Here is a 23,367-nt window from a genome sequence, read left to right as displayed (position 1 = left end):
AATTCCAGCCAATGTGTCAAACTTCTGTGCTTCACTAAGGACGTTCCGCATTGATATCTGCCACTTGCTGCCACAACAACTACTTCAGAGCAGGGTGAGGACCGCTTTGCAAGTGACTGTGAAGGTCATGGTGGCCATGAAATGTTATGCCTTGGGCGCCTTCCAGGCTGGAGCAGGAGATATTTGCAACATCTCCCAGTTTGCCTTCCCCTGTTGCATAATGGAGGTAATTGAGGCTCTGTATTCCAAAACAGCTGAATATCTTTCCTTTTCTCTTGATGGAGAGCAGCAAGCGGAGTGAGCACACGGCTTTGCAAGGATTACAGGCTTCCCCATGGTGTAGAGTGCCATTGACTGGATGCATGTTGCTGTGTGGACGCTGCATATCAACTCTGAGATGTACTGCAACCAAAAGGGATCCCAGTAAGAATATAAATAGGAGCAGGAGTAGGCCATACAGACCCTTGAGCCTGCTCCGCCACTCAATACGATCATGGCTGATCCGATTATAGACTCGGGTCCACCTCCCTGCCCGCTCCCCATAACCCCTTATTTCTTTATCGGTTAAGAAACTGTCCGTCTTAAATTTATTCAATGACCCAGCTTCCACAGCTCTCTGAGGCAGCGAATTCCACAGAGAAGAAATTCCTCCTCCATCTCAGTTTTAAATGGGTGGCCCCTTATTCTAAGATTATGCCCCCTGTAAGGGGTGGTCCCAGGGGTCAGATTCACCTCTGACTTACTTGAGCGGTTCGAATCACTCCCACTCCCTTGGGTTCTGGACTCTGGATTTATTTGGGGGGTGTGATAAAGTGCAATGGGCAACTGGTTTGATGCAAAAGAACTTTGATTTTATTACAGACAAGAAAATACACTGTCAAACTTACAGTCACTCTAATAAAGAACAATACATTACATGTTCAAAGGGGGTTACAGTAAAAATTACACCTCCCACCTCCCAATACCTAATCCTAACGAGGTTAGACTCCAGGGCAGGCAGGGACTATGCTTACCAATTCTTTCTGGTCAGTTAGCGGTAGTTCACGATTTCGGGGTTCGTTGAATTCTGTGGGTTCTGCTTGCCGTACCCCGAACGTCGGAGAAGACTTCTTACTGCACAATCTTCAGTTGGGTTGAGTCCGCTGATGCGGTAAGGCGCGTTTTGGATCTATGGGGTAAGTACCCGATTTCCTTCGTTAGAAATAGGTTCAAAGTCCCTTTAGGTAATGTTTTCACCTGTTGGTAGTCAGGACTTAGATTGTAGAGTGGAAACTTTAAATTCTTCGGTTTCTTGTTGTGGCGTTTAGTTTCAAAATTGGTCGATCGCGGTGATTTTTCAGTGGTACCACGTTGGCTGTGGTTGGTTGCTGCCGCAATGGTGATCTTTCCTTTTGGACTTCAGGACTTCGAGACTGGAGAAGTTAGTTTACAACTGTTGCGTTGGTTTCGCTCCCTTCTGATGACATAGTCGCAGTATGGCACCTGGTGTGGTATGGCATACCCTTTGTTAGAACATGGGGCCAGTTATACGGTTTGAGTTGTCCTAATCTTCGCGCCAAATCAGTCCAAAATTCTTTGTTTAAATTTGGCGGGCTTGACATTTCTTTGTAATATTTTGGCAGGCTCGTTAAAAGTTAATATGTCTTGGGTGGGTTGCTCTTCTAAATCTGTTTCCTGATGGAAATATTAGCTTGGTAATCGCAATGTCCTTTTGTGCTTGGTTTTTGCATACAGGCTGTAGTGGGCCCTTTGTTCTTATTCATGCTGAAGATGGCTTTTCTCGGTTTAGTCTGATGGCTGGTCATCTCTGAGTTATTGTTGTAATAATGTCTCTTGTGGAGAAGGGTTTTAGAATATCCATTTCTCCAGACAATTTACTGTAGTCCCAACACCCAGACAGTTCCAATAATCAAGTTGGCTCCTTTAGTTCCTTAGGCCCACCCACAGACTTGAATTTGTCTTGTAAAAGTCCAAAATTCGATTAAAGTTCATAGTTTCTTCCGTAAACACTTTAGGATTTCAAACTTTCTGGTAGATAGTTCCAAATTTCCTTTCCAATGAGCCCAACACTGGGGGGGGGGGGTGCCGTGAATTTTGACCTTTCATCCCTAGTTCTAGTCTTCCCTATCAGTGCAAACATCCTCTCTGCATCCACCTTGTCAAGCCCCCTCATAATCCTATACGTTTCAATAAGATCACCTCTCATTCTTTTTGAATTCCAATGAATAGAGGCCCAACCTTCTCAACCTTTCCTCATAAGTCAACCCCCTCATCTCTGGAATCAACCTAGTGAACCTTCTCTGAGCTACCTCCAAAGCAAATATATCCTTTCTTAAATATGGAAACCAAAACTATGCAGCATTCCAGTTGTGGCTTCACCAATACCCTGTATAACTGTGGCAAGACTTCCCTGCTTTTATACTTCATCCCCTTTGCAATAAAGGCCAAAATTCCATTGGTCTTCCTGATCACTTGCTGTACCTGCATACTAACTTTTTGTGTTTCATGTACTAGGACCCCCAGGTCCCGCTGTACTGCAGCACAATGCAATTTTTCTCCATTTAAATAATAAATTGCTCTTTGATTTTTTTTCCCCTCTGCCAAAGTGCATAACCTCATACTTTCCAACATTATACTCCATCTGCCAAATTTTTGCCCACTCACTTAGCCTGTTTGTATCCTTTTGCACGTTTTTTGTGTATCCTCACACATTGCTTTTCCTCCCATCTTTGTATCGTCAGAAAACTTGGCTACGTTACACTCTGTCCTTTCATCCAAGACATTAATATAGATTGTAAATAGTTGAGGCCCCAGCATTGATCCCTGTGGCACCCCACTAGTTACTGATTGCCAACCTGAGAATGAACCATTTATCCTGACTCTCTGTTTTGTTAGTTAGTCAATCCTTTATCCATGCTAATATATTACCCCCCATCCCCGTGAACTTTTATCTTGTGCAGTAACCTGTTAAGTAGCATCTTGTCAAATGCCTTCTGGAAGTCCAAATACATCACATCCACTGGTTCCCCTTTATCCACCCTGTTCGTTACATCCTCAAAGAATTCCAGAAAATTTGTCAAACACCTCTTCATAAATCCATGCTGACTCTGCCTGAGTGGATTATGCTTTTCCAAATGTCCTGCTACTGCTTCTTTAATAATGGACTCCCAACATTTTCCCAACCTCAGATGTTAGGCTAACTGGTTTACTTTCATAGTCTATCTTCCCTTTCTTAATCATTTACCTCAATGTCCAGCTGGTGTTTCATTTATACATGAAATCATGCTATATTGCGTACAAATTTAAACTAATCACCTGTGTGCTTTCCCTTAGTGCCTGTTTTCTGTGTGTGTGTGCCTGTCCTGGTGCTACACAGTGTTACCCCAGTGGCTACAGCTCAGCTGGTGAAAAGTTGCTGACTTTCAATGAAGGAGACTACAGATGGCCTTGGAGGATGACCTCAAGTAGCTCTGGGTCGAGAAGGCTCAGCTTTGGACTGCACCATTTCAGTTTCGGCAGGAGCAGTCTGGGCTGGCTAGCTGACAGAAACATAGAAACATAGAAAATAGGTGCAGGAGTAGGCCATTCGGCCTTTCGAGCCTGCACCACCATTCAATAAGATCATGGCTGATCATTCACCTCAGAACCTTTTTCCTGCTTTCTCTCCATACCCCTTGATCCCTATAGTCGTCAGGGCCATATCTAACTCCCTCTTGAATATATCTAACGAACTGGCATCAACAACTCTGCAGTAGAGAATTCCAGAGGTTAACAACTCTGAGTGAAGAAATTTCTCCTCATCTCTGTCCTAAATGGCTTACCCCTTATCCTTAGACTGTGAGCCCTGGTTCTAGACTTCCAACATCAGGAACATTCTTCCTGCATCTAACCTGTCCAGGCCCATCAGAATGTTACATGTTTCTATGAGATCCTCTCTCATTCTTCTAAACTCTAGTGAATATAGGCCCAGTCGATCCAGTTTCTCCTCATATGTCAGTCCCGTCATCCCAGGAATCAGTCTGGTGAACCTTCGCTGCACTCCCTCAACAGCAAGAATGTCCTTCCTCAGATTAGGAGACCAAAACTGAACACAATATTCCAGGTGAGGCCTCACTAAGGCCCTGTACAACTGCAGTAAGACCTCCCTGCTCCTACATTCAATTCCTCTCGCTATGAAGGCCAACATGTCATTTGCCTTCTTCACTGCTTGCTGTACCTGCATGCCAACTTTCAATGACTGATGTACCATGACACCCAGGTCTCATTGCACCTCCCCTTTTCCTAATCTGCCGCCATTCAGATAATATTCTGCCTTTGTGTTTTTGCCACCAAAGTGGATAACCTCACATTTATCCACATTATACTGCATCTGCCATGCATTTGCCCACGCACCTAACCTGTCCAAGTCACCCTGCAGCCTCTTAGCATCCTTCTCACAGCTCGCACCACCACCCAGCTTAGTGTCATCTGCAAACTTGGAGATATTACACTCAATTCCTTCATCCAAATCATTGATGTATATTATAAATAGCTGGGGTCCCAGCATTGAGCCCTGCGGCACCCCACTAGTCATTCTGCCATTCTGAAAAGGACCCGTTTATCCTGACTCTCTGCTTCCTGTCTGCCAACCAGTTCTCTGTCCATGTCAATACATTAGCCCCAATACCTTGTGCATTAATTTTGCACACCTCCTGTGTGGGACCTTGTCAAAAGCCTTTTGAAAGTCCAAATACACCACATCCACTGGTTCTCCCTTGTCCACTCTACTAGTTACATCCTTAAAAAATTCTAGAAGATTTTTCAAGCATGATTTCCCTTTCATAAATCTATGCTGACTTGCACCGATCCTGTCACTGCTTTCCAAATGCACTGCTATTTCATCTTTAATAATTGATTCCAACATTTCCCCCACTACTGATGTCAGGCTAACCGATCTATAATTCCCTGTTTTCTTTCTCCATCCTTTTTTAAAAAGTGGTGTTACATTAGCTACCCTCCAGTCCAAAGGAACTGATCCAGAGTCGATAGACTATTGGAAAATGATCACCAATTCTTCCACTATTTCTAGGGCCACTTCCTTAAGTACTCTGGGATGCAGACTATCAGGCCCTGGGGATTTATTGGTCTTCAATTCCATCAATTTCCCTAACACAATTTCCTGACTAATAAGGATTTCCTTCAGTTCCTCCTTCTCGCTGGACCTTTGGTCCCCGAGTATTTCCAGAAGGTTATGTGTGTTTTCCTTCGTGAAGACAGAACCCAAGTATTTGTTCAATTGGTCAGCCATTTCTTTGTTCCCCATTATAAATTCACCTGATTCTGACTGCAAGGGACCTATGTTTGTCCTCACTAATCTTTTTCTCTTCACATAACTATAGAAGCATTTGCAATCAATTTTTATGTTCCCAGCAAGCTTCCTCTCATACTCTATTTTCCCCCTCCTAATTAAACCCTTTGTCCTCCTCAGCTGAATTCTAAATTGCTCCCAGTTCTCGGGTTTGCTTTTTCTGGCCAAATTATATGCCACTTCCTTGGATTTAACACTATCCCTAATTTCCCTTGTTAGCCACGGTTGAGCCACCTTCCCCGTTTTGTTTTTACTCCAGTGATATACAATTGTTGAAGTTCATCCATGTGATCTTTAAATGTTTGCCATTGCCTATCCACTGTCAACCCTTTAAGTATCATTTACCAGTCTATTCTAGCCAATTCATGTCTCATACCATCGAAGTTACTTTTCCTTAAGTTCAGGACCCTAGTCACTGAATTAACTGGGTCACTCTCCATCTTAATAAAGAATTCTATCATATTATGGTCACTCTTTCCCAAGGGGCCTCGCACAACAAGATTGCTAATTAGTCCTTTCTCATTACACATCACCCAGTCTAGGAAGACCAGCCCTCTAGTTGGTTCCTTGACACATTGGTCTAGAAAACCATCCCTAATACACTCCAGGAAATCCTCCTCCACTCTATTGCTACCAGTTTGGTTAGCCCAATCTGTATGTAGATTAAAGTCGTCTATGATAACTGCTGTACCTTTATTGCATGCATCCCTAATTTCTTGTTTGATGCTGTCCCCAACCTCACTATTACTGTTTGGTGGTGTGTACACAACTCCCACTAGCATTTTCTGCCCTTTGGTATTCCACAGCTCTACCCATACAGATTCCACATCATCCAAGCTAATGTTCTTCCTTACTATTGCGATAATTTCCTCTTTAACCAGCAACGCTACCCCACTTCCTTTTCCTTTCTGTCTATCCTTCCTGGATATAGAGTTCCCAGCCTTGGTCACCCTAGACCCATGTCTCCGTAATCCCAATTATATCATATTCAGCTGCCTGAGCAGTTAATTCGTCCACCTTATTATGAATACTCCTCGCATTGAGGCACAGAGCCTTCAGGCTTGTCTTTTTAACACACTTTGTCCCTTTTAAAATTTTGCTGTAATGTGGCCCTTTTTGATTTTTGCCTTGGGTTTCTCTGCTCTCCACTTTTACTTTTCTTCTTTCTATCTTTTTCTTCTGCCCCCATTTTACTGCAGGCAAGGGTACTGGCGCAGTGACAGTGGTGGGAGGACAAATGCTGTCATCCTGAGAGAGCACGGCAGGTTTCTGCTCCATCGAGGCACTGTCACTCCACCGGGTGGCGCCTCAGCAATCTGTTGGAGGTCAGGAAATAGGAGGTGGGTGGGGTGGATTGACCCATCCACCTCCACGGAGGTGTGTGGGGGGGCCTGACCCATCCACCTCCATGGCACGAACCTGGTATTGCAGTACTTCCAGGAACGGTGCAGTGGCTCTAGGCCTTTTGGCTAAGAGCATTGGCGCAGAGTGATCCTTGATGTGTGCAAGGTGACCTCTGGCGTTTGTGATTTGACAAAGAATTGGAAAGATTGGCAACGAAAAATTAAAAAAAAAAAAATCTGTTGGAGGTCAGATTGCTAGACAGCTGTAACACCCAGCAAGCCCCTTTGAACACTGGTAAGCACAGCCAGCAGTCTGCGTGGCAGCAAGCTGAGCTTGCATGAAAGAAGTCTCAGCTTCCACTGTGGCACCCATATATTGGGTGGCTTCTACTTGTGCTGCAATGGAAGCTGAGACATCGGCTATCAGATGCTGCATTGTGGTTTGGTCCGCCAGTGTACTAATAGAGTTGGGCATCATTTCCATACTGGAAAGAATGGGCTCCAAGCTCTGCACAAAGTCCTGTGTCAAATTTGTGCTGGATTCCTTCATGTTCCTTGACATTGTATGCAGACTTTCTGGCAGGCCTGCCAATGCATCAAGCATTTCATTGTGTATACCCATCACCCTTCTTCTGTAGGCTGCCCCATTGAAGTATTCATCTGAGTCATCTGCAGCAGTACTTGTGTGGCCTCATCCTCCAGGGAGCTGGCATCTGCATAGCCCTTGCCCCCTGCATCCCGCTTGTGCACTGTGTCTGACCACATGCAGATTTCACGTCTAATCTATCCTCTAAAGTACGCGTAGCATCAGTGTCTGATGGTGCTATGTCTTCAGCATCAATGTCTTCTTTTCTACCTGTTGCTGCTCCTCCACTGGCTGGCCAGGTTGAAGTTCTTGATATCTGAAAGGTGAAAGGCACAGGGTAAGCTTGCGATGAGGGAAGGGGGGAAGCAAGAGGTGCATGCTTACACCATCTGGCTTCTAAATCAGAAGAGATTACGGGACGCGGGGGAAGTGGGATGTGAGGAGGAGGATATCGTTATCTTTGATTGTTTCAGTCCCACCGCTGGCCACGGGCTCAGCGATGGCCACTCCAGTGATGGTAACTACCATCTTCTCCATCAGGGTAAGGTTTGTGCAGAAGCTGGTCAGCTCTAGTTAGGCACCAACTTGTCCTTGCAAGAGATGGAAGTGTGTCAGATTGTCATTAAATGTGCTCGACATGAATGAATTGCTGATAGTGTGTGCAAGCTGAGAGATTTGGATATAAGGCTTGTATGAGGGTGAGGTGAATCTATGTTCGGTATGAGCCCTGTTTGATAGAGGTTGTTGGTAGGTGTGATGCATTGAGCAGTGTGTGAGGCTAGTAGTGCAATTGGTGGTATAAGGCATTTGAGGATGCATTCACTGACCTCTTGACTACTTGTCAGAAGTCATTAAACGTTTTGGGGCACTGCTTCCAGATCCTCGAGGCTTGACTTCTGGCATTGACCGCCACAGCTATCAGCTCCCACTGCTTTCTGAGAGTTTGTCTGGAGGGCCTATGGATAGAGGACACCTCTCCTCATGTTCACCTCCTCCACCAAGGCCTCCATTGCAGCATCTGAGAACCTTGGAGCATGCTCTCTCTCCTTTTGCACCATTAGTCACTCTTCTTGCAGGTCAGACTCTCTTCCCCAGCCACTTCCAGCACCTGCTCCATCAGGTGGTGGTGCAGGTTGGGTTTAAGTGGTGCTAGTCTCGCACGACCTTGGGCAATCATTTAAATTAGTAGACAGCACAAAATTTACACGTCCCTCGAGCTGGGTGACAGTGCAGTTCAACCAGGTGGTGGCTGGGATCCCTGAAGGGTGCATTTTAAAAATTCTTTCTGATCTGCCCTCTTTTATAGGGGGCTGAGCAATTCCTGGTCGAGGTCAAGAGGAGCTGGAGCGCAATCCTCCAGTTGGACATTCCAGCTATATGGAGCAGGCTAGAGATATTCCCACCTGTTCTTTGAAAATTTGGTGCTCTCCCACTGCTCTTGCAAACTACAGCAGAGTCCATGATGGAGGCTATCGGTGGGTGCAGTCACAATGTTTGGAATTTGGGAGATAACTTGTTTACTCATTGAATATTTATCCCAAACTAAATATAAATGGGAACTGCATTGTGCATCGTGTTTCAATTTTTATTTTAAAAGTTATGATAAATTCCAAAAGAATACAATTCTGTTACAAAGTTTTAAGAAAATACAACTGAAGTAAATGGTGGAATTTCATTCTTGAATAGCCACATTTTGAATCATTTGGTCTTTTCTTCACAATTATGATCTCCAGCTTTACTGTACAGAATCAATAACTGTTACATAAAACACTAACTTTCAACAGTCTCAGTACTAACAAGACATCTGCATGTCTTCAACTATGGTAATTTAACAGTCAATAAATACATTTTTAGGCAGCAGAAATCCTTAATATGAAAGAGATTAAGACAACATGTAGTTTTGACATTTAGAGTTACTATTTCCGCATTTACAGGAAAATAGCATTCTGGCGTAATCACTGCATAGCTGCACTGAATATCAATGAGCTGCCAGCAGGGTATCTTTCAAGGTTTAAAGAACATGAGGGATGTGGGGATAATGCTAAATGCATAATTTTTTACACTGGATGTCAGTTTTAGCATTTTAAATTACATATTAAAACTTTAGTGTCTTTAAACACAAACAGTTGCAGTTTAATAACGAATGTATTTTCACCCTAGAAAATAACCACAAAATGTCTGGCTTAGAAATATATTTAACCAAGCTAATCGGGATCAGTTATTTAAAGGAAGATGCTGGTTAAACAATGATGTAAAGCTGCTGTTTAGAACTGCAATATCAACCCAAATGCAATTATTAATGCTACATATCATTTAACTCAGGCACAAAATTCCAGCAAATTCTGTATCAGTGTCATCTTTTATATTACCATATCCCATAACATAGGAAGGCAAGTCTTCACTGCTTCCATCGATTATTTTGCAAAATTTGGTTCACTTGTGCAGTAGAAAATGAGAGCATTTTTAACATGATGCAATTTCCCCAGTTCCTCCCCATTAAAACTAGAGGCTATTGGATAGTCATTTTACATCTGCGCTGCACAGTCATGTTAGATGTTTGTGGTCAGGTGACAGCCACTTGAACTTTTGAGTTCACATGCTCATGGGCCTCCTCTGAACCCATTTTAGTCCTTTTAATAGAATTAATTTCATAGTTGTACTTTGGCTCTTTCTGTGCAGTTTGAGTAACAGGTAGGTTTGTTGATTCCATAGTAGAATGATGGCTTGTCTCAACCTTTACCAGGACTTCATAGTAGAGTAGATAAAACACTGGTGTAACAATCCCAACTACTAACATTATCATCACTGCATTCCACCAACGCATGCCCCAGTCAGCTCCATAATGGGGATCTTTACGTGGCAAGATTTTGCGATCTGCTGCTTGATAAAATGGTTGTGTAGATAAAGCTGAAACCACTTCATTTAAATGCTCCCTAGTGGTGTCATTAGATTTCACTATCCTTTCTATGTCTTTATCAACCTCTCTGAGAAAATTGTCAGCATTTTCATTCGATGAAGAATCTACACCAGTGTTGGATTCCTGAAACTGTGCATTAGATTCCAAGGCAACACGTGGAATTAGTCTTGATTTGGCAGGGCTGTGCGTCTCACTCAATAAAGTGATCTTTTTCACAGGGATCTTTATAGATCTGAGAGCAAAAAAGTCCTGGTCGTTGATAAGATTATTAATCCTCTTGATATCTGCAACCTGAAAATGAAATTTAAATATTTAGTAAAGAAAACAATCATACGAAGGACAGTATGTTCATATTCTTTGAAAGCTTTCCATAGAGCATCTACAAAGTCTCTTCATAATCAGCAAGGCAGCAAATGCAGCTAGGTGTCTGTGTAAAAAGACTTGCATTTATATAGCGCCTTTCACAACCACCGAATGTCTTAAAGTGCTTTATTAAGTACTTTTTGAAGTGTAATCACTGTTGTAATGTGAGAAACACGGCAGCCAATTTGCACATAGCAAGGTCCCACAAACAGCAATGTAATAATGACCAGATACTGTTTTTGTTATTTTGATTGAGGGATAAATATTGGCCAGGACACCGGGAATAATTCCCCTGCACTTCTTCGAAATAGTGCCATGGGATCTTATGTCCACCCAAGAGGACAAACTAACGTCTCATCCGAAAGACTGCACCTCCACCACTGCAGCATCAGCCTAGATTTTTTTTATGTGCTCAAGGCCCTGGAGTGGGATTTGAACCCACAACCTCAGAGGCAAGTGTACTACCCACTGAGCCACTGCTGATACACAGTATTCCAATCTCAGCTAAGCAACTGCACATTTTTCTTGTATGTATCACACAGTACTCTACATCAGAATCCTCGAACAACCTAAGACAGCAGGAGTTGCTCCTTCCAAAAATATTACATAAATTCTTTTGATTCGTGTTGACGCACTTTGGTTGTAGAATACCAGATTTCTGTGCTGCATTTTGACCCATCATTTTCCTGGACCTCAGAATTAGAATCGCAATCTTAAGTTCTGCTACTCTGCATTCTCAGTGGAAAAATAAAACTGCCTTTCATCGCTTCTAATGTGAAGTCCCTAGAGAGTTGCTTTGTTGGCACTATAATTCTGTTTTACCAAATAGACTCGCACTGAGTCAACTTGTAATTAAGACTAGAGATTTCCAGTAGCATTGCCCACAATAAGGAAATGGTTCTGTTGTAGCATGGGTTGATAGATGAGAGAGTGGTTTGTGGGAGTGGGTTATCTGAGTTGTAAGAATTTAGGAGAGCTACTGGAATAATAATTGAATTGGGAAAGTGAGGGGGGTGCAGAGGTTGTGATATTGGTAAGTAAAATATTAAAGACTCTGGGAGGCAATTGGGTATAGTGGTGAAGGGGAAGATAGGATGGGTAAGGGAGGGGTAGAGGAAGCAACAGGGTACTGAGCAATTGCAGCAAATAAGAGTTGGAGTGTATGGTATGAGATACTTCAATTGAAGAGCTCATCTCAAACTTGCCAAAAACTTAACAGTGGTATTGTGCACGGACCTACATTGGCTCCCGGTTTGCCAATGCTCCAATTTTAAAATTCTCATCTTCATGTTCCAATCCCTCCATAGCCTCGCCATTCCTCATCTCTGTAACCTCCAGCCCTATAGTCCTCTGAAAACTCTTCGTTCTCAAACTCTTGTGCATTCCCACTTCCTTTTCCCTACCACTGGTGGCCGGGCCTTCAGCCATCTAGGCCCCAAGCTCTGGAATTCCCTCCTCAAATCTCAGCATCTTCACCTTTCTCCCCTCCTTTAAAAAGACACTGCTTAAAACCTACCTCTTTAACCAAGCATGTGGTTACCTGTCCCAATATCTACTACTTTGGCTTAATGTCAATATTTTATCTGATAACACTTCTGCGAAATATCTTGGGATGTTTTACTATGTTAAAAGTGCTATATAAATGCAAGTTGTCGTTGTACTGCACGGCTTGAACTAAACATAATAATGAAGAGGTGTCATTGAATTATATATATGTACAGAATAAAGGAGAAATATTTAACAGAAGGGCAAAACATTGACATGGAGGGCTTCACCATTGATGAGGATTTCTTGGAATGCAAACAAATCGGGTGCGAATTATAGCCAATTTTCCAAAACACTTCATTTTTTTAATCAGATATAGTTTAATTTACATACAGACCAATTAAAGCCAGCGAGATGTGGTAAATAATTCACTTATAAAGCTGACTACAGTAGTAACTATTGCATACTAACTGTAATATATCCTCTATTGGTATCAAGACGGCAATGATCAGCCCTTTAGATAACATTCAATGGCCCCAAGTTTCCACATGATTTGCTCCTGATTTTTTTGGAGCAACTGGTGTAGAACGGAGTATCTTAGAAATCGGAATTCTCGTCATTTAGTTTGCTCCAGTTCTAGTCAGTTAGAACAGTTTCACTTTGGAACAGAATTTTTTTTTCAAAAGGGGGCTTGTCCGGCCACTTGCGCCTGTTTTCAAAGTTTCGTCAGTGAAAACTTACTCCAAACTAACTTAGAATGGAGTAAGTGAAGATTTTTGTACGCTCGAAAAAACCTTGTCTACACTTTAGAAAATCAGGCGTAGGTTACAAATCAGGCGTAGGGAATGGGGGGTGGTTTAAAAGGGAAGTTTACAAACATTAAACACTTCAGTTTTACAAATAAAGAGCCATCATCAATAATAAATGATAAATACATCAATAAATCAATCACAAAAAATTAAGAAATTTTTTTTTAAATCAATAAATAAAACATTTTCTACTTACCGACTGCAGCACCGGGAGCCCTCCAACAGCGTGCTGGAATGCCCCCCCCCCGTGTGTCTCTATCTCTCTGTCTGTGTGTGTCTCTCATTCTCTGTCTGTCAGTGTTTCTGACAGCGAGATGGGGGGGGGTGGGGGGGAGGGGAGGGGAGAAAGGAGATGGGGGGGGGTGGGGAGGGGAGAAAGGAGATGGGGGGGGGGTGGGGAGGGGAGAAAGGAGATGGGGGGGGAGGGGAGGGGAGAAAGGAGATGGGGGGGGGGTGGGGGGGGAGGGGAGAAAGGAGATGGGGGGAGGGGGAGAAAGGAGATGGGGGGGAGGGGAAGAAAGAAAGGAGAAAGGGGGGGGAAGAAAGAGAAAGGGGGGGGAAGAAAGAGAAAGGGGGGGGAAGAAAGAGAAAGGGGGGGGAAGAAAGAGAAAGGGGGGGGAAGAAAGAGAAAGGGGGGGGAAGAAAGAGAAAGGGGGGGGAAGAAAGAGAAAGGGGGGGGAAGAAAGAGAAAGGGGGGGGAAGAAAGAGAAAGGGGGGGGAAGAAAGAGAAAGGGGGGGGAAGAAAGAGAAAGGGGGGGAAGAAAGAGAAAGGGGGGGGAAGAAAGAGAAAGGGGGGGGAAGAAAGAGAAAGGGGGGGAAGAAAGAGAAAGGGGGGGGGGAAGAAAGAGAAAGGGGGGGGAAGAAAGAGAAAGGGGGGGGGAAGAAAGAGAAAGGGGGGGGAAGAAAGAGAAAGGGGGGGGAAGAAAGAGAAAGGGGGGGGAAGAAAGAGAAAGGGGGGGGAAGAAAGAGAAAGGGGGGGGAAGAAAGAGAAAGGGGGGGAAGAAAGAGAAAGGGGGGGGAAGAAAGAGAAAGGGGGGGGAAGAAAGAGAAAGGGGGGGGAAGAAAGAGAAAGGGGGGGGAAGAAAGAGAAAGGGGGGGGAAGAAAGAGAAGGGGGGGGAAGAAAGAGAAAGGGGGGGGAAGAAAGAGAAAGGGGGGGAAGAAAGAGAAAGGGGGGGGAAGAAAGAGAAAGGGGGGGGAAGAAAGAGAAAGGGGGGGGAAGAAAGAGAAAGGGGGGGGGGAAGAAAGAGAAAGGGGGGGGAAGAAAGAGAAAGGGGGGGAAGAAAGAGAAAGGGGGGGGAAGAAAGAGAAAGGGGGGGGGAAGAAAGAGAAAGGGGGGGAAGAAAGAGAAAGGGGGGGGAAGAAAGAGAAAGGGGGGGGAAGAAAGAGAAAGGGGGGGGAAGAAAGAGAAAGGGGGGGGAAGAAAGAGAAAGGGGGGGGAAGAAAGAGAAAGGGGGGGGAAGAAAGAGAAAGGGGGGGGAAGAAAGAGAAAGGGCGGGGAAGAAAGAGAAAGGGGGGGAAGAAAGAGAAAGGGGGGGAAGAAAGAGAAAGGGGGGGGAAGAAAGAGAAAGGGGGGGAAGAAAGAGAAAGGGGGGGGAAGAAAGAGAAAGGGGGGGGAAGAAAGAGAAAGGGGGGGGAAGAAAGAGAAAGGGGGGGGGAAGAAAGAGAAAGGGGGGGAAGAAAGAGAAAGGGGGGGAAGAAAGAGAAAGGGGGGGGAAGAAAGAGAAAGGGGGGGGAAAGAAAGAGAAAGGAGATGGGAGGGGGAGGGGGAGGGGGAGGGGGAGGGGGAGAAAAAGAGAAAGGAGATGTGGGGGGGGGGGGGAGGATGCGGGAGTCGGGTCCGGTCCGGAGGCGGGAAGCGGGAGTCGGGTCGGGTCGGAAGGAAGCAGGAGCTGGCCGTGGGAGGAGCCTTATTCACGCAGCCCCAGTGAGGCCATTCGGCCAGGGCTAGGGACTGTGTGCTTCGGGCCCCTCCCACACAGTTTCGCGCGCCTGGAGCTACTGCACTTGCGCGCCCACGTGCAGAGGTCCCGGCACGGTTTACAGCGCAGGGACCTAGCTCCGCCCCCTACAGCTCGTGCTGCGCTGCGCCGAGGGCCAGAAGACCTGCAGGGAGCTGGAGAATCTGGAGGGGTTTTTTAGGCGCACTTTGTGGCGCGAAAAACGGGCGTCCAGGTCGGGACTGCGCCGTTCTAGGCGCGGCTCGAAACCTGGGCCCAATAGTTCTGGAATACGAACACTTGTTTTGTTTACTTCAGAGTACAAACAAAACACATGTTATGCATCCAACTAACTCAGTTATTCATGAATTTTTAGTTAGCTATGAAAATACCCAACTTGTGATACTTTTTCCAAATAACATTATAAAACTATGTCTTGTACTTTTAAAGATACAACTTTTGTCAGATCAAACACAACATTGCATTCTCAATGTAGTTTTGTTTTCAAACATCTTAAAATGCACATAACAAACTCACGAATTACAAGCTTGACAGGATATATATGCTTTCCAAATAGGCAGTACTTCATGTTAGGATCTAAATTTGGATTAGAATCAGGATTAAGTGGGAAAAGTCATAAAGGCAAATGGATTATGAATTTTATATATAGGGGCACAGAATCCAAATGTGAGGAGGTAATGATGAATATGTACAAGTTGATGAGTGCAACTAATGTGTAGTTTTGGGCACCCCATTATAGAAAGGATATTGGTAACATGCAAACGGTACAATACAGATCTACCAGGATGATACCTAGGATGAGGATACAATTACGATGAAAGATTTATTCACGAGAGTACAGAAGATTGAGGGATTGAATATGATTATTCAAAATATATTCACTGGTTCGTGGATCAAAAACAAGAGGACATAAATTTTGGATTTTTTTCTTAATTTTGGCAGGAAATGGGTGATGCTGCCAGTGGTATTTAATGCCCATCCTTTGTTGCACCAAGGTGGTAGTAGTCCTTGTGGGGATGGTGCTCCCACAATATGCTAGAAGTATAAAAAGGGGAGGCTAAAACAAACTTTTCCCATGCAAGTGATTATTAGATTGTGGAGTATATTACTACAGGTGCCTACCGCAGCTGAAGCAATTTTGACATTTGAGAGAGGAGATAAATACTTGTACACAAAGTATTAATGGGTAAAGGGAAAAGCAGGGAAGTATAGTTACACTATAATAGTGCTGATGTGGAACTAGCACTATCAAGCATGATGAGTCCTTCTGTGCTGCAAGTTTAACAACAGTAACAAGCTACTACCTGAAAAATTTTACTTGTTACTGTATAAATAACATTTTTGAAAGGGTAATGGAACCAAAATTGCAGACATCTTTAGTCTTATTCATTCTACCCCATTTAAGATTTTTTTTAAGCAAAGTAAAAGTATCGGTTTTACAACAGTCACACAAATCTTACCCATATTTTAAGACATTGATTTTGGCATCTACTTTTATTTCCAATATTGCTTCCTAAAGTAGTTATCCCAACAATATAGTATGACTTGATGTTTAATAAAAAAGTAAAAGCACTGCACTATAAAACTCAACATTAGAACTCCTTTCTACATTTCCACACTATTCTGCAAGTCTCATTTACTTCTGCAGTTGCAGTCATCTAGAAGTAGTGTAAACAGAGGAGTGAGCCACACTTTACACCCACTAATATTCTTTCTACAATAGAACCTTTTATGTACTTGTTATTTTTATTCTTGCGTTCACTTCAATTTTGACACTGCTACAGTTAATAAAATATTCTTTGTTTTACACCAGAATGTACTGTGCCTTTACTTCTACATCTGTAAAATATTTTCTACCCTATTTTCTGCCTATAGCTTTCTTTACCATTCCTTCCACCTCTTCTTTGCAACAATCCTTTACGTTATGACTCAAATCATCACTTACAGTACAGCAGTACTGCAAAGCAAGTGCGTTCAAGGTGTCACCCTCTTGAATTTCTCGGATCAGGTACACAATATCATCCAACCGATCTTTAGATGTGGTTCTTCGTATTTTCTCCTTTCTTCTTGGTCTCAGCTCAAAACATTCTACATCCTCTTCTGAAAGTTCATTTTCTGAAGGTGTGCCATTTGCAAACACATAAACATTGCCTCCCAATGCCGGCTGAACAGTAGCCGGCAGGAAACGGATTTGACTTCTTCCTGCCATGATCAGCTGTAGAGAGATTGAACAGAAAATTAGTCTAATACTTATCCCAAGAAAAAACAAACATTTTAGTTAGATAACAAGATAAGTACAGACGAGGAAGGCCATTCTAGCACTTTAATTTGAAAAAAACTAGTCGTCATATCAGTCTCCAGCTGTTACGAGAGTTTGAATTTATGTCCAGTATAATCTGAATGCCCAAATTTCATTTTTCTATGGTCATTTACTATATTTTACACTTCTAGGATGTCCCAAGACTAGAATATCACATTTCAGTAATTTTCTCAATGTATTATCCACTTTGATAAATGCTGAAGTTTTAAAAATAGCAAAATCAAGACCGTTTCTCAGTTCAAAAGGTAATAATGAAATACACTGCACATAGAATTACCAGTTTTCAAATACATTCTGAATTCTACTTCTAAAATTTGAAAGAATATTTGTAAGTAAACCAGTTCCTGTCCTCACACAATGACCATAAACATATACATCCATTGGATATCAATTAGGAAGAACAACACTTAATTTTCCCTTTCCTGATCCAGCTGTAGCAAACAACTGCTGCCTTGACCAAGATCAACACACACAAGGGATCAAATTTGATGCCTCCTGTTTGCAATGAGTTAATACTGCACCATGCAGTGCTTTTACCCACTCTGCCAGAGACTTGACCACAAATATCTAGGCTGATATTTGTACTGAGGGAGTGCTGCACTATTGGAGGTGCCAACTTTTCGATGAGATGTTAAGCCAAGGCCACATCTACTCTCAGGTGGATGTAAAAGATCCTGTGGCACTATTTCAAAGAAGAGTTGGGCAGTTATCCCTGGTATCCTGGCCTATATTTATCCCTCAATCAACATCACTAAAACAGATTACCTGGTCATCATCACAGTGCTATTTGCGGGAGCTTGCTGTGTGCAAATTAGCTGCCGCGTTTCCTACACTGCAACAGTGACTAAACTTCAAAAAGTACTTCATTAGCTGTAAAAATGCTCTGAAGGTCATGAAAGGCACTATATAAATGCAAGTATTTCTTTCACTGAAGAAGCTGTGATGGGATGTTTAATAGATTTTTGTGTTTCACCTCAGAGTATTTAGAGTTCAAACAGATTGTACAACCTGAATAGTTAAGAGTGTAATTAATAACTCAGGATATATACAAACATAGAAATGGTGAGGGGCAACACCCGACCTCTCAGAGGTCACCTGGCCCTTGTTACTGTCTCAGTGACAAGCAAAATAATCTATCACTGTACCGTATCATAATCTTGAAATCCTCTATCAGCCCTTAATCTTCTCTTCTCCCGTGAATAAACTCTAACTTCTCAAGTTTCTTTTCATAACTGTAACCCCCTCATCTTTGGTAACTTCCTGGGTGGATCTGCATTGCACCTATTCAATTGTTTGTAAATCCTTCTTGTATTCCACTGCTCAAAACTAAACAAAAAATCTCCAACCGCAGTTCAACTAGGTTCTTGTACAAGTTCAACATTACATTCTTATTTTTGTACTCTATACCTCCAGATACAAAACCAAAAATACAAAACCAAATATTCTATTTGTTTTGTTATGGTTCCATCTATTTTCACTGATGCCTTTAATGACTAAGATACCTGCAAACTAAGGCTGCCCCATATGCTACCTATTGATCCATGGAACCCAAAGAGGGGGAATCAAATGTATAATCCATATCTCTCGTTTCAATTTCTTAGAACCAATCTTGATTATTTTATTTACTATGCTTACAGAAAGTGTGCAATACTTTCAAAATAATGGCCTGGATTTTGCAGTCAGCAGCGTAGGGTCGGCAGTCACCGCTGACCTCAAAAAAAGATTTAGCGGGCTCCAGAGCATAGATTTCCTCTATTCCGACGTCACCTTGAACTTGACACCATCTATATATCCATGGATCTGTGCAGTTCAGCAACAGGGCCAGCAGCTGGCACACAGATCAGCCAATCAGATTGAATAATTCTCAGACAGCAAAGCAGGAAGTAAAAAGCAGGGAATATAATTCATATTTAAATAATTGTACACAAAGCAAAATAAAGTTTGATTTATACACAGGGGACTAAGCAATAAATTAATTCCCTCACCCTCTGACACCCTGGGATCATCCCTCTCCCCCCCCCAAACCCCAGTTAGGTGCTGCCCCTCACCCTATGACACCCGCCCCCCCCAAAGTCAGACACTGCCCCTCACACCCTGGGGGCTCTATCTTTATTCTCTTTCCTCTCCCCTCCCGTGGGTCAGACACTGCCCCTCACACCCCGGGGCTCTCTCCCTCCCCGGGTCAGACGCTGCCCCTGGCGGCGAGGCGGCTGATGCCCCTGAGCAGGTCGCTGCGCCATAACTGACGGCACTCACCTGCTCGCTCTCCCGGCTCCATCTTCACCGCGGGCCGAGCCACGTCGCCGGGAACCCGCCGGCACCAGCCATCGCGCTGCAGCAGCCCAGGACCGGGCCTGGGGGGAAGGGGGCCGGACCAAGCCCGGCTGACGTGGAGCAGGCTCCTAGCCCAAGCAGACTCGGCTGTGGGCCGGGTGCGGAGCAGTTGTTGTTGTCGTCGGCTCTCCGCGGATCGCAAACTGCCAGGTCAACCAACAGCTGTAATCTCGCGAGGGCCAGAGCTCGAGCTCAGTGCGGCGGTTGGCTGTTGCGTTTAAATGTATAATTTATTGGGTTTGAGTTTAAGATTATTAGGTTTAAATTTATAATTTACTGGGTTTGGGTCGTTGGGTTTGGGTTTAGGATTATTAGGTTTAAATTTATAATTTATTGGGTTTAGGATTATTAGGTTTAAATTTATAATTTATTGGGTTTAGGATTATTGGGTTTGGGTTGTTGGGTTTGGGTTTAGGGTTATTAGGTTTAAATTTATAATTTATTGGGTTTAGGATTATTGGGTTTGGGTTTAGGATTATTAGGTTTAAATTTATAATTTATTGGGTTTAGGATTATTGGGTTTGGGTTGTTGGGTTTGGGTTTAGGGTTATTAGGTTTAAATTTATAATTTATTGGGTTTAGGATTATTGGGTTTGGGTTTAGGATTATTAGGTTTAAATTTATAATTTATTGGGTTTGGGTCGTTGGGTTTGGGTTTAGGATTATTAGGTTTAAATTTATAATTTATTGGGTTTGGGTTGTTGGGTTTGGGTTTAGGATTATTAGGTTTAAATTTATAATTTATTGGGTTTAGGATTATTAGGTTTAAATTTATAATTTATTGGGTTTAGGATTATTGGGTTTGGGTTTAGGATTATTAGGTTTAAATTTATAATTTATTGGGTTTAGGATTTTTGGGTTTGGGTTTAGGATTATTAGGTTTAAATTTATAATTTATTGGGTTTAGGATTATTGGGTTTGGGTTGTTGGGTTTGGGTTTAGGGTTATTAGGTTTAAATTTATAATTTATTGGGTTTAGGATTATTGGGTTTGGGTTTAGGATTATTAGGTTTAAATTTATAATTTATTGGGTTTGGGTCGTTGGGTTTGGGTTTAGGATTATTAGGTTTAAATTTATAATTTATTGGGTTTGGGTTGTTGGGTTTGGGTTTAGGATTATTAGGTTTAAATTTATAATTTATTGGGATTAGGATTATTGGGTTTGGGTTTAGGATTATTAGGTTTAAATTTATAATTTATTGGGTTTAGGATTTTTGGGTTTGGGTTTAGGATTATTAGGTTTAAATTTATAATTTATTGGGTTTAGGATTATTGGGTTTGGGTTTAGGGTTATTAGGTTTAAATTTATAATTTATTGGGTTTAGGATTATTGGGTTTGGGTTTAGGATTATTAGGTTTAAATTTATAATTTATTGGGTTTAGGATTTTTGGGTTTGGGTTTAGGATTATTAGGTTTAAATTTATAATTTATTGGGTTTAGGATTATTGGGTTTGGGTTGTTGGGTTTGGGTTTAGGGTTATTAGGTTTAAATTTATAATTTATTGGGTTTAGGATTATTGGGTTTGGGTTTAGGATTATTAGGTTTAAATTTATAATTTATTGGGTTTGGGTCGTTGGGTTTGGGTTTAGGATTATTAGGTTTAAATTTATAATTTATTGGGTTTGGGTTGTTGGGTTTGGGTTTAGGATTATTAGGTTTAAATTTATAATTTATTGGGTTTAGGATTATTAGGTTTAAATTTATAATTTATTGGGTTTAGGATTATTGGGTTTGGGTTTAGGATTATTAGGTTTAAATTTATAATTTATTGGGTTTAGGATTTTTGGGTTTGGGTTTAGGATTATTAGGTTTAAATTTATAATTTATTGGGTTTAGGATTATTGGGTTTGGGTTGTTGGGTTTGGGTTTAGGGTTATTAGGTTTAAATTTATAATTTATTGGGTTTAGGATTATTGGGTTTGGGTTTAGGATTATTAGGTTTAAATTTATAATTTATTGGGTTTGGGTCGTTGGGTTTGGGTTTAGGATTATTAGGTTTAAATTTATAATTTATTGGGTTTGGGTTGTTGGGTTTGGGTTTAGGATTATTAGGTTTAAATTTATAATTTATTGGGATTAGGATTATTGGGTTTGGGTTTAGGATTATTAGGTTTAAATTTATAATTTATTGGGTTTAGGATTTTTGGGTTTGGGTTTAGGATTATTAGGTTTAAATTTATAATTTATTGGGTTTAGGATTATTGGGTTTGGGTTTAGGGTTATTAGGTTTAAATTTATAATTTATTGGGTTTAGGATTATTGGGTTTGGGTTTAGGATTATTAGGTTTAAATTTATAATTTATTGGGTTTAGGATTTTTGGGTTTGGGTTTAGGATTATTAGGTTTAAATTTATAATTTATTGGGTTTAGGATTATTGGGTTTGGGTTGTTGGGTTTGGGTTTAGGGTTATTAGGTTTAAATTTATAATTTATTGGGTTTAGGATTATTGGGTTTGGGTTTAGGATTATTAGGTTTAAATTTATAATTTATTGGGTTTAGGATTTTTGGGTTTGGGTTTAGGATTATTAGGTTTAAATTTATAATTTATTGGGTTTAGGATTATTTGGTTTGGGTTGTTGGGTTTGGGTTTAGGGTTATTAGGTTTAAATTTATAATTTATTGGGTTTAGGATTTTTGGGTTTGGGTTGTTGGGTTTGGGTTTAGGATTATTAGGTTTAAATTTATAATTTATTGGGTTTGGGTTGTTGGGTTTGGGTTTCGGATTATTAGGTTTAAATTTATAATTTATTGGGTTTTGTTATGTTTTCAGTCCGACCTCACAAACACAGAGCTTTAAGATGGCTGATAACTTCAGGAAGTCTGTCAGCTGACCTGTTCCCTCTTTATTGTAAACAGCAATGGCTGCAATGCCACAGTAGTCCACTGGGAGGAGCTATATATATTATACTTTTTCCTTAATGAAGAAGTAATTATAACAAACAATCATCATACATAACTTGCATGGTTATACATAACAAAATATATGGACTTATTTTGCCATATTTACAAATCAAGCTTAACCAGTTATTTTCTGTTTCGAAGAGGACACCTTCGCTCTTGAACAGAATCTTCCAAACATGGTGTCTAACTTACTCAGACTAGGCTGATCCCGAGGAAAGTTTTCCTCCATTTGATTTACATTTGAACTTTCTACAACTTCATACTGTTTCTCTGCCTGACTCGGAATCAGGCTTAAATTCTGACTTTCTCTTGGATTGTTTCCAGTACATTTGATGTAGGATATGCTACCGGTACTCTACTTGTATCAAAACTATCTGATGAGTCAGAAATAATCAAATCTTTCCAACCTTCAACTCCTTCCACATCTGTAGGTAAAATATGATCAATGTGAACAAACCTAACCTGTCCATGATCAAACATCTTGACCAAATATGTGCGAGGACCACATGTCTTCACCACTCTTCCTGGTAACCACTTTAACCATTTATGATGATGGTTCTTCACTCTCCTTCTGATTTAAGTTCACACCTCTCTTTTACTCTACCTCTATGATAATTCTCTTTCTGCCTTAATTGTTCCTCTTCTATGGACAGTGCCAAGCTTGGTTTTAACAACGAGAATCTGGTTCGTGGCTGTCGTATGAGAAACAACTCTGCTGGTGTTCTACCAGTACTTGTGTGAGGAGTATTATGATACATAATTAGAAAATTAGCCAATTTGTGGTCCAATGTCAACTGTCGTTTCTTTGGATTTGGATCCAACATCTGTTTGATGAGGGCACGTGTTACAATTTGTACTGTGCGCTCTGCTGCACCGTTTGAAGCAGGGTGGTATGGTGGAACCTTGGTATCACACCATTTTTGCTCGTGAACTGTGCAAATTCTTCTAAACAAAATTGTGGTCCATTATCAGAAACAATTTCTTTTGGGAGGCCAAATGA

The 23,367-nt window shown here is 41.8% G+C and overlaps 1 protein-coding gene across 2 annotated transcripts; it reads right to left on the bottom strand.

Annotated features, from left to right (window-relative positions):
* Positions 1-8,878: 8,878 nt before the first annotated feature.
* lysmd3 (LysM, putative peptidoglycan-binding, domain containing 3) lies at positions 8,879-19,623 on the bottom strand. 2 transcript variants are annotated; one of them, XM_070866696.1, is made up of 3 exons: positions 19,386-19,623; positions 16,695-17,024; positions 8,879-10,484 (listed from the first exon to the last, which is right to left on the bottom strand). In XM_070866696.1, exons 2-3 carry the CDS (start codon positions 17,016-17,018, stop codon positions 9,840-9,842), a joined length of 969 nt encoding a protein of 322 aa, XP_070722797.1. In that variant the 5' UTR covers positions 17,019-17,024; positions 19,386-19,623; the 3' UTR covers positions 8,879-9,839. The 2 variants fall into 2 exon arrangements, with proteins under 2 accessions (XP_070722797.1, XP_070722859.1); XM_070866758.1 differs by having other exon boundaries at positions 8,880-10,484; positions 16,755-17,024; positions 19,386-19,619.
* Between the last annotated feature and the right edge of the window lie 3,744 nt (positions 19,624-23,367).

The sequence above is a fragment of the Pristiophorus japonicus genome, chromosome 1 (genome assembly GCF_044704955.1).
Source record: "Pristiophorus japonicus isolate sPriJap1 chromosome 1, sPriJap1.hap1, whole genome shotgun sequence".
In the NCBI taxonomy this organism is placed as follows: Eukaryota; Metazoa; Chordata; class Chondrichthyes; family Pristiophoridae; genus Pristiophorus; species Pristiophorus japonicus.
The sequence above is the reverse complement of the archived record's forward strand: the minus strand, read 5'-3'. Positions and strand labels throughout refer to the sequence as shown.